Source organism: Hyaena hyaena, unplaced genomic scaffold (genome assembly GCF_003009895.1).
Source record: "Hyaena hyaena isolate Hyena2069 unplaced genomic scaffold, ASM300989v1 scaffold_147, whole genome shotgun sequence".
Classification (NCBI taxonomy): Eukaryota; Metazoa; Chordata; class Mammalia; order Carnivora; family Hyaenidae; genus Hyaena; species Hyaena hyaena.
Genome location: NW_024080779.1, coordinates 1,778,583 through 1,790,356, shown reverse-complemented (window position 1 = coordinate 1,790,356; position 11,774 = coordinate 1,778,583). Strand labels below are relative to the sequence as shown.

Sequence of the window (11,774 nt, the reverse complement as noted above, 5' to 3'; positions counted from 1 at the left end):
ATGGCCTTTCATATTTTAATAAAGTATTTGAAAACTTTATTTACCTAATTTGCCTTAAAATATTTTTGAAAACTATTCAGAGAAGATGCTATTTATATATTAAAGCATTGACGAAGGCCATCTTACCTGTCTTATTAGAGAGATTCCCTGAAGAAGGTAAGTGCTTTTCTGAGTTTGCTACTGTCCAGCTTTCTAGCTGATGGGCCTATCCACTACATTTCTTTGCTGGCCTTTTATTCATAAAGGTTTTTTCACCTTTTCTCTCCCAGCATAAGCTTTCTTGCTATTTCTCAGTACATAATAGCTTGTGCCTTTACGGAAAGGTCATATCCTTGCCATATCTAAAATATTGCCATGCTAACATATACCTGTAAGATGCTGAGTCAAGATAGAAAAATGCACATATATTTCCAAGTGTACACCTTTCTTCAGGAAAAAAAAGTGTGTCAGCAAGCCCACAAGAACATGACAGTTTATCAAATACTCATTCATTTCCTCTGAAGTTTGTTCTTAAGAGATAAGGTCAGTACGGGAGACAAGCTTAAGTAATTGTCAGTTTGGCTATTACAAGCAAGTAAGCTTTGTGGTAGTACATAGGGAGAATAAGGCTACAGAGGATGCTTCTGATGAAGCCTTCTAGTGTAAAGGGCTGGATTTAAGATCTTATTTGTGGTAGACTGGATAGAGAATTAAAAATGTGAGAAAATCGCTTTAAAATCTGTTAAGGTTTAGACATCAGCTCATGTTTTATTTGATTCACTTTATTGAGTTCAGAATCCAGAGTCTTTTTAATGATAAAATCCAGATTTGCCCTTAAGCATCTCAAGGTTACAAGATGCCGAGTCTTCCTCTCAGTGAGCTGTAAATTCAACGTTGCCCCGTATGTTTGTCCTTGCAGCAAATGGGATACCATTATTTTAGAGTTTGCAGCTAGGTGTGAAGTGAAACTACCCAGTTTGGACACTTTCGTCATTTGGGGTCATTGGCCGAATTTTCATCATTAGGTAATTTGCCTCTTAAATGAATACTTTTATGTAGAAAGATACAAGAAAACTGATTGACTGGAGAGAGCATGGCCATCAACATAACACTTGAGATTTGAATTTTTTTTTCAGCTTTGTCAGATTATCCGAGTGACCTTAGGTAAGTCAGTCTGTTACCATTGTTGCATTTGCCAAGTTGGAACAATGAAGTCTCGCTCACCTCTCAGGATTACTCAGATACTAGACCTATATAAATTTAAGGTAGGAGTGTTACTAAACATGTAAATAGCATTGATATTCAAAGATATCTAAAAGTGAGGGTGAAAAGTGAAGGAATATGGAGAAATCTCTTATATCCTTTAATAATTATCTCAATATAGGAGCTCTTGCCTCTCTCTCTCTTTTTTTTTTTTTTAAGTTTTTGTTTATTTATTTTGAGAGAGAGAGAAAGCACGAGCAGGGGAGGGGCAAAGAGAGAGGAAAGGGTGACAATCCCAAGCAGGCTCTCCACTGCCAGCTTGGAGCCTGATGTGCGGCTCGAGGCCATGAACCACAAGATTGTGACCTGAGCCTAGATTGAGAGTTGGATGCTTAACCGACTGAGCCACCCAGGCACCCCTTGCCTCTTTCTTTTTGTAATCTGAGGGTGGCGTGGGATGGGTATTAAAAATGACCAGGTGATACTAATATTCCCACCCCTCCACTGACACCATTACTTTTTGCTGATTGGTTGTGTTGAATCAGTCAGGGTTGTCTTCGGCTCCGTGACTCTTTTCACTGTATCTGTATACGGTAGTCCCCCCTCATCTGCAGGGGATACATTCCAAGACCCCCATGGATGCCCGAAACCATGAATAGTACCAAATCTTGTATATACTATGTTTTTTCCTATATGTATATATCCATGATAGAGTTTAATTTGTAAATTAGGCACAGTGGGAGATTAGCAATAGCTAATGATAAAATAGAACAATTATAACAATATACTGTCATAAAAGTTACATGAATGTGGTCTCTCAAAATATCTTACTGTACTCACTCTTCCTCTCATGATGATGTAAAATGCTTAAGTGATGAGATGAAGTGAGGGGAATGACATAGGCTTGTGTTAGTCTACTATTGACTTTCTGACAATACATCAGGGGGAAGATCTTCTGCTTCTGGACTGCAGGTGACCACAGGAAGCTGAAACCATGGAAAGCGAAGCTGTGGATAAGGGAAAACTGCTGGTAAGGGGCGCCTGGGTGCCTCAGCCAGTTAGGCCTCTGACTTGGGCTCAGGTCATGACCTTGAAGTTTGTGAGTTTGAGCCTCACATCGGGCTCTCTGCTGTCAGTAGCAGAGCCCCCTTCAGATCTTCTCTCTCTCTCTCTCTCTCTGTTCCTTCTCTGCTCAGGCTCTTTCTAGTTCAGAAATAAATAAACATTTGAAAAAGGGCAGCAGAGCATTTACAAGTGGTATAAATTCCAGAATTCCAAGCAAGTTTCAGAAACAAGTAGGTTGTTTGCACAATGGGTGCCCCATTACCATCAAGTTGAATTTTGCAAAATCTATTGGCTTGCTTCCCAGTGTTGCTTGTAAATACCTTCTAGTGAAAAGGAAGTGCCAAATGACCAGTGCAATGGCCCCGTATGTGAGAGCTGGATTTTTTTGTTGTTGTTGTTTTTGTTTTTTGTTTTTAGTTTTTCCCGACTTTCTCCCCTAATCACTTTTTTGCCAATGCATCTGGGTGCCCGGCTCCCCTAGCTCTCCCCCACCCATTTTTCAATTCTTCATTTTCTTTCCATTGCTCAGAAAGGCATCAGCAGGAGAAAGAAACCTTTTTTAAAGTAATAGTCTAGACTTTAACAGCTGAATGGACAAACAAACAAGTGAGTACATCCATAGAGTAGAATCCTTTCAGCAATAAAAAGGAATGAACTATTTATGTATGCAACCATCTGTGGATGGATCTCAAAGATATTATATTATCCTGAGTTTTTGTTTTAACTAATCTCAAAGAATAATATGCTATGTGATTATATATAAAAAGTGACACTTTATTAAATAATATATTATGTATGTAATATATACACACTACTCTCAAAGTAACAAAGTTATAGTAATGAAGAATAGGTCAGTGATTGGTAAGAGGAAACAAGAGAAAGTTTCTATAAGTGATTGAACAGTTCTGCACCCTAACTCTATGACCGTTACTCAAAACATGACAAAATTTCACAGACCTGGACACAAAAGATTGCGTATAAAAACTGATGAATTCCAAATGAAGTCTGTACTAGATTTTAATAGTACTGTACCAATGTCAATTTCCTATTTTTAACATGTTCTGTGGTTATGTAAGATACTATCTTCTTTTTTCCTAAAAAACTAATCTGATTGCATGGAACTGTATACACACACTCGTGCACGCGCGCACACACACACACACACAAATTCACAGCAAACTGGCAAAGCCTGAGTAGGCTCTGTGAATTATAACAATGCCAATTTCCTGGATTTCATGTTGTATTATAGTTATGCAAGATGTTCCCATTGGGGAAATGGCTGAAGGGCACATGTAACCTCCCTGTACATTTTTTAAAATCCTCATGAATCTATGATTATTTCAAAATAAACAGTGTAAAAATATGGAAAAAAAAAAATAAAGTAATAGTCTAGAGACATTTAAACTTGCAACAGCTACTTTTTTTTTTTTATTAAATGGGCATTTGTGTCAGAGATACTATTTGTATGAAAAATAAAAATGAAGGGACATCTGCTTAGGATTAGTGCCTTTTTGATTTTTGCACCTACATTTTCAAGATGACGCAGTTTCATTGTTCCCTGTTAGGGAACTACTTTTCATATCTCAGGTGACCAGACACACTTGAGAATGCAGTTCGGCGCATGGATAACATGGGGCACACTGTTCGTTTGCAATTTTATTTCTTAAAAATGAAATATTCAAAGTACTTTTTTTCTTTCAAATATCGACACATAATGTTTAACTTTAAATATTTACAGCATGTTGTTGTGATGCTCTTGTAGAAAAATGCATGCTTCTGGCCTGAAAGCCAGAGCAAAATGCAAAAGACCATTTAACTGCAGCCAGAGAACATGAACCTGTACAGTATCCAGTCACTTTTCAGCACAGGAGTGAGAGCAGGAATACAAAATTGGAAACTATTGTTTCCTAGCAACACGGCTCAGGCCATTATAACACAATTTTTCAGTATGATTAGAACCTCTAACTGTTGTTATATAGAAACTGAAAATCTTGGCATACACTGTAAACATCTTTACTTTTCATGAGAAAGTAAGCAGCTAAAAAGAATATTTTTCTGACGGTAAAGGCTATACTTCTCTTTTTCACCTTCTTTCTTACCGATGCTTTTGCCAGAAGAATAGTAAAGATTTAGACATTGTCATGATTCATACAAGTAAAATATTTTTCAAGGACACAATCTGATATACTAACATTTATTTAAGAGGTTAAAGTCCACCACTAAATCTAAGGAAAGATTTTTAACTGCCAAACACATTTCCTTTGACAAATAATGTAAGATGACAATTGCCAAGACAAAATCCACAGCAAGTTTAACTAACTATTTTCAGTTACTGTTTAGGAAGTAATTTCTTCTTACACACAGTAGTAGGTTTGGTCCTTAATAGCTTTCACATGAAGGACACACTGAACTAACAGTCACTATTTTGTGGTTGAATTCTTTTTTGTTGTTTGTTGTTTTCTGTTTTTTTTTTTTGTTTTGCTTTTTTTTTGTTTTTTTTGTGTTTTTTAAAATGTTTTTTATGTTTTTTTGTTTTGTTTTGTTTTTGTTTTTTTGTGGGTTTTTTTTTTTTCCCCTTTTGCAGAATAAAGAACCTTACAGAAGGCTGTGGAAGAGCAGTCTGAGATCTGAAGTACTAGTCAGGTCAGCTATGTGTATGTGAGTTCCTCTAAGAAAACATGAATGTCGCATCCAATCTGTAGCCTTCTGTCCTTCCACAAGCTATAATACACTCCAGTATCTCCAAAAGTATCTTCAATACTTGATTACTGTACGTTCGCTTCCACTGCAATTGCCCTTATGGGAACATATCTTTATAGATGCAAAAACTTTGTCCTGACTCTCTCAGGTGATATTACAGTGGGGCCTGGACTGGTGAAAAATATATTTTAAAAGAAGGAAAGAAAAGAAAAGAGAGTAGGAACAACATGATAGGTAAGATGCTTGACACGGTGTCGACAGTGATGAAAAAGAAAAATCTTAGAAAAATTATCATTCCGTTTGATACCTCTCTATGCAGTTAGCATGTGAAGTCCAAATTATAGTGTCAAGTTTTTATACAGTTGGCTATGTGGTATATATATTATATTCTCTATATATAGTCTCTATATTATAGATCTTCTAGATAAGTTGACAGTAAAGGACGCGCTTATTTTATACAGTGTTTTGCTGGGTTAAAAATAAAACATATGCCTACTTATAGGGAGAGTGTTTTTGCTACAAATTAGTTTATGAATTGAGCTTTATTTCCCTTTCCTTCAGGAGTCATGCTTCTAATCAATAATGATTAGAATGAAAACTAAAAATAAATGTATTTAAATGTCTGTTAAACTAAATTTTGCAGTTCATTTGGATCTCTAGACTGTAGTGCAAGAGTAAAAACCAAACAAAACAGAACAAATAAAATGGGCCTAATGAGGAGAAAGAAACAACCACAGAGTATTCCCTGCCTCCAGCCCAGAATGTTCTTCATGAGAGCCCAACTAGTGCGCCCTCATTCTAACTCGAATAGCACGTGGCTGTCCAGTGTCAGCTGCCTGTGCTCTGGGTGTGAGAAATTCATATATTTCTCCTTAAGATGCATTCACTTTCATCAGGAAATGCAAACGAATTGTTCTTTCACTAATTTAAACTTCAGAATTACAAATAAATGACGGCATTCTTTGTATTCAGCTGAACGATGTACCTGACATCTCCACGTTCTAACTCAGAAATGCCAAAATGTTTCTCTTAGATTTACTGTGCATTGGCGCTAACCTTTTGGGATTTTTTTTTTCCTCTTTCCTCCCCAAAACTTTGGAAGTGGTAAAGAGAATAATAATAGTTCAAGGCAGTATTAAAACCACAGCTGTAAGTGATAAAAAGTGCATTTCCTGAATATAATACAAATATAACTTTAAGAAACTAAAGGCACAAACTAAATAAATATGTATTACAAACTAGAAATGCACAGTTCAAGGTAATTACTATTAAGTAAAAGCCTCAAATATTTGTTTCTAATGGATATTTAAAACAGTTTGAAAATGATACATCATCAGTGAATTGCAAAAAGTATAATAATCGCTTAAAATATAAGCAAAATAGACTCTAATATTGACATCTTGGATTAGTGATAAAATACATCATCACATTTATGAATGCACTCTCTATATACAGTTCACAAATTATTTTTCCATTGATTTAAAAGAACATCAGAGGTTCTAGGAACATAAGGTCCATTTTTAGGCTGGTGTGGAGGTATTCAAATTTTCAACAAGTTGGTTCATAATTTTAGAATCCCATCCCGAATAAACACTGTATCACTAACACAGGCCTGATTCAGGAAAAGAAACCAATAATAGGATTGTAGTCTGGATTACTAATCTCTTGAGCTGGTGTGCTTCCAATCAAAAGGAGAGAGGAGTTCATTGTGAATTCTCTCTCTCCCTCTCTCTGTCTCTCTCTCAGAATACATGTGTAAGAATGTGGTAACCCCAACCTGAAGTTTTTGAAAATGAAATGTTCGGATACACCCTCCCCGACTGTCTGCGGGTCCTTGCCTTCCCTCCCTCTACTTGGTGGAGTAAGGAGCCAGACTCTTTCATAACCTTAACGTGAGCCTAGATTTTGACTTCGCGTATTTTCAAAGAAAACTGTCACCACCAAGCAAGGCAATGACCCCACACTGCATTTCGGTAGTAGCTGGAAAGAATCCAAACTGTAACACTCCATCATAAATCCTCCTTCAGACATAGCAAATGTCCAGACCCAGTGATGAAAGTGCTGAAGCTGGCTCAGGGGAATTTTCTGCAGGCCACATTGTGCTGTCATGTCTTTTCATTTGTGGTAACTTACAATTACACAGCATTTTACAAACTGTCTCTTTGTCACTGGGCACAAATCTCCCAGCTCACCAAGGGGCTTCGTTTTGCTACAGGGTTCATAAAGATTGAGAAACTGCAGCTGATATTAACACTAATCCGGATCTTTTTCCAAAGTTTGAATGATCACAGAACACAAATAATCCTTCCTGGAAAATAGTTATTTTCCTAGAGAGGACACATGATTAAATCAAAATAAATGGGCAAAGACAGAAAACTAACATAACTAACTGTATAAATCATTTTAGTAAAAAACAGTCTGCCTCTCTATAATTAGTTGAAATGTTTTAGATTGGAAAGGGTTCACTTAATTAAATTTCCTGACTATGGCGGGGAGATGTTCAATACAGAATAGTACATTTGAAAGATAAATCTAAGTGGTATGAATCAATGTGGCAGCAACTAATGTGATGTTTGGTTTGGTCTTCCCTTTGGTGCTTTCCTTTCGTCTTAGTACTAGGTCTTTTTTTTTTTTTTTTTTTTTTAAGGTTTTGGCTCTTCGGAATTTCTGCAGTAGTAGTGAATGTATATTGGCATCCCAGGCATGTATGCCTGCTAAAGCCTCTTTTTTTTTTTTTTCTGTTCCAAAATCATCTGTAGTAAATTACCTTTCGTGTGCACAAAACCATTGGATTAGTGTATAAATACAGAATCACTAATGTGAAACTATGACCAAAACACACCCTATATATAAATGAGTCATTCCTACCCAGGTTAATAAAAGCTATGTTTACCTGATGCCAATACAGCCAGATAATTTGGTTAAAATGAAGTCAAAACAGGTTGTGCAGGAGAAGTTCCATTGGCCAGCTGCCTTGGTATCACGTACACATGAGCAAATAGTGGCAATTCAGTCTGGTTACCACACCCACAGGGAAGCATGGTAAGCAGAACCCGGCCACCACATGCCAAAACACAGCACAACAACATGGCATTTACTTTAACAAGCAAGGAGGAATAATCAGGGAGGAAGGGCAAATGGGTCGTGACTCTGGGAGATGGTGGCGGAGGACATTTTCCACCTCTTCTTAAGTTTCCTATAACGGGTCTGGAAAATGTGAAAGGGCTGGCAGTCTTTCGAAATGCAAGGTTCAGAACACTATCGCACCACCTTTTCCGATAGTCCACAAGTTCTGCCAACAGTTAAACATGAAACTTTTGTGTCACAATAGAGATATATAGAACCTTGGGTTCTTTATACTTGAACATGTGCATGGTTCGGCAAATTTAAAGTGGTGCTTTCTGGAAACTTTTTTTTTTTTTTTAGCTGTTTTACTTGTGTCATTTTGAATACTGCCACACAAGAACTAAAAATCTCTCATTTCTTAAAGAGTTTAAACAAACAATATTAAAATACCATCTTCCGTCACATTGAAAGGCAGTTGGATATGTTTTTCCTCCATATTTACATATACAGAGTTCTGATCTAGAAAACCAATACAACAAACCATTTTATGTTTTAAAAACAGGCAGTCTTTGGTGACGCAAAGGCAGAGATTTTTTTTGTTACCTCCTGCCTATTTCGCTCTGTCTCATAAAGTGAATATTGTTGGCACTGTCAGAAAGTTCTAAATACTGCTCGACAGACAAAACAAAATACCCATCATAACCCTGTACCCTCCCAGTGCTCAGAAGCTGCTGCTTTTCCCCCTCTGTCCATGCTCGAATGCCTTCCTCTCCTTCTTGCAGCCTTCTCTGTTCCTTAGTCCAGGCCTGGGCCACAGCGCGCTGTCTGGCGATCTCCAACACGTGATTCTTTTCCTCTTCGACAGTTGTCCCATACCGGATGTTGAAGCACAGAGCCCCATGCTGGAGCTGGATATCTGCAAACCGTCTAGTCCTCCCATTCAACACAGAAGTCATCTGGGACACAGTGACATTGACACCATTCTCTAGAATCCGCCTCCCCCCAGTGTTCCCGATGAGCACGAGGTCTTCCTCCAGAGACCCAAGCTTAATGAAGTAGTGAGTGTCCCTCCCCTCTATGGTAAAATGTAGGTTTTCCAGGTAATGAGCATTATTGAGAATGGCAGCAAGCCGCCTGCTATCTTCATTGGCTACTCCTATAATATCGGCTGTTACTATGCCATCCTTGATGGCGAATTTTATACCTTTTCCAAAAACAGAAGGAACAGCAGCAAACCTCGGTTGCTTCCCTCCTTCAAGGCACCGTCCATCATTGTATCGGGGAGTCATAGGAAGTTGGTCCAGGGAAATGAAATTCCTGAGCTGTTTCTGGAGCTCACACTGAATACCTAGGATAGTCTAGGAGAGAAGAAAGGCACAGTGCAAAAGTGCAGCACAGGGTCAGACACCTGTCATGCTCGGAGACTGGTGGAAAGCACCTTCTTGCTTTACGGTGCTGGTGAGTGATTTCAAAACAAGCCAAATTTGGACTCTCTTGATCAGAGATTTGGCAAAGACAAGACTAACGGGCTACTTGGCCACCTGGCTAAATTTCTTGAGGTCTTGGTGAGTTAAACCTAAGGAAATGTTCTAGAATCTTGGAGCTAGAAGTCACTTCAAGTTATGTGGGGCTAGTTCCCCCAAAACAAAGACCTTGCATTTTCACCAACTTAACTAATACTGACTAGCTGTTTGTTACTGTTCGTGGTGTAATACGTTAGCCACAGTGAGGAGTAGAGACGGCTTTAGGCATTATTCTTGCTTTGAAACAGATTATGACCTTATAAATAACCACAGCAAGGCAGCAAGAAGATCACTGATCTTCTTACGTGGACTTAAAAAAAAAAAACAAAAAACCCTTTCTATTTTCAAAGGAAATAGAAAGGATATTTTCAAACATACTAAGAAATAGAGAGAAGAGAACAGTGAACCTCCAAGTAGCCATAATAGAGCTTCAGCAATTTTCAACATTTTGATTAACATTTTTAAAGGGCTTTTAATTACAAAAAGGACTTTTAATGGCTTTTTAATTACAAAAATTACTTTTACATATTATTATGTATTTCGGGATAAGCCTATAGTACCCATTGAAAATCGCCTTTCCCTTATAATTTTTTACACTTAAATTTCAAGCCCTCCCACCCAAATTTCAGTTTTATTTTGCTGAGGTGATTTTTTGTTGCAAAGAGACACTCTTCTATTTCTTTCAATTGAAAAGAAAAGTTACTTCCTCCTTCCATTTGTTCCTCATGCTCTTGATGAAATTACCTGCTAAACTGTGAATAGTCTGGCATTCCTGTTTTCCCGGGGACTTTATCCCTATACTCTATTACTTTTACTTCACTGATCTTATTTACTTTTTCTTTGTCAGAATAATTTAATTTTGTTCTTCCCGTGCTTTTAACGCACCACACCCTAAATGATTTTGCTGTTGGAAATCTGAAGATTTTACATATGTCAGTGAACAGTTTCCTCTATACAGAATCCACGATTGCCTTTGGGAGGCTGTTGCAGAATTTTAAAAGTTGAGTTCCTCCTGTTTGCCTACTTTAGCAGTCACCAAGTGCCATGCTGGTCTTGCCTTTTCTAAAAGCTCTGATTCCCTGATCCTTTCCTCATGGAGGTTTTTTTCTACCTCCTCATTAATTGTGGACATCTTAGTGAATATTCAAGATGACTCAAAAACAAGTAAGGAAATATATGTTAATGCCATCTCATGGTGTTGGATGCTCTTCTGTTTTTTTTTTTTTTAACAATTTTTTTTAAATGTTTTATTTATTTCTAGGAGAGAGACAGCGCGAGCAGGGGAGGGTCAGAGAGAGAGGGAGTCACAGACTCTGAAACAGGCTCCAGGCTCCGAGCTGGCAGTCAGCACAGAGCNCTCCAGGCTCCGAGCTGGCAGTCAGCACAGAGCCCGACGCGGGGCTCGAACCCACGAACCGTGAGATCATGACCTGAGCTGAAGTCGGATGCTTAACCGACTAAGCCACCCAGGCGCCCCTGTTTTTTTTTTTTTGTTGTTGTTGTTGTTGTTTTTCTTCAGATAAATAGAGACGGTAAAAATTTTACTAACCTTTCCGGGATCCCATTCTGGAGTTTTTGTCTGAAGCTGTAGAAGCTCATAAGTTAGCTCCAAATTTTCTAATTCGGGTTTGGGGAACCCAGGAAGAACATTGTGTAGCTGGAAACCAAACAGCTCCAGCCAACTTCCAATGTCTGGGAGGGACAGAAGAGAAAAGAAAAACAAATGCTGAAGTGCATGCTTTACAACCTTTGGGGAAAAGCTTGAACGATGTCTCCCTTGCCTTCAATATGTTCAGCCAGTGGGAAGTTAGGGATAGAACTCCCCCTTCTATCATCTGCTCTAAAGCCTACGATCCACTCTCTACTGGGAAACCTTTTGATTCATGGAGAATCACAGAGATGGGTTAGGTTTACAGCATTGAAACTCTTTTTTATAAAATTTTTTTAAAGTTTATTTTTTCAGACAGAGACAGAGAGAGTGAGCAGGGGAGGGGCAGAGAGAGAGAGAGACAGAGAGAGAGAGAGAGAATCCCAAGCAGATCCCACATTGTCAGCATAGAGCCTGATGTGGGACTCGAACTCACGAACTGTGAGATTGTGATCTGAGCCAAAACCAAGAGTCAGATGCTCAACTGACTGAGCCTCCCAGGTGCTCTGCATTGAAACTCTTAATGTGGTGGTGGCACTTGAGGCCACATAGACCAGAATATTAAGTTTATTTGATGGAACATAATTCTG

At 38.2% G+C, this 11,774-nt stretch overlaps 1 protein-coding gene across 3 annotated transcripts in view; it reads right to left on the bottom strand.

Annotated features, from left to right (window-relative positions):
• Positions 1-4,784: 4,784 nt before the first annotated feature.
• TENM1 (teneurin transmembrane protein 1) overlaps positions 4,785-11,774 on the bottom strand; it is a 560,608-nt gene continuing 553,618 nt past the window's right edge. For all 3 annotated transcript variants that reach the window (XM_039238819.1, XM_039238821.1, XM_039238820.1), the window contains 2 exons: positions 11,086-11,228; positions 4,785-9,371 (listed from right to left, as the gene is read on the bottom strand). In XM_039238819.1, coding sequence (XP_039094750.1) covers positions 8,613-9,371; positions 11,086-11,228 — 902 coding nt within the window. In that variant the 3' untranslated portion in view covers positions 4,785-8,612. The remainder of the gene's footprint in view (positions 9,372-11,085; positions 11,229-11,774) is intronic.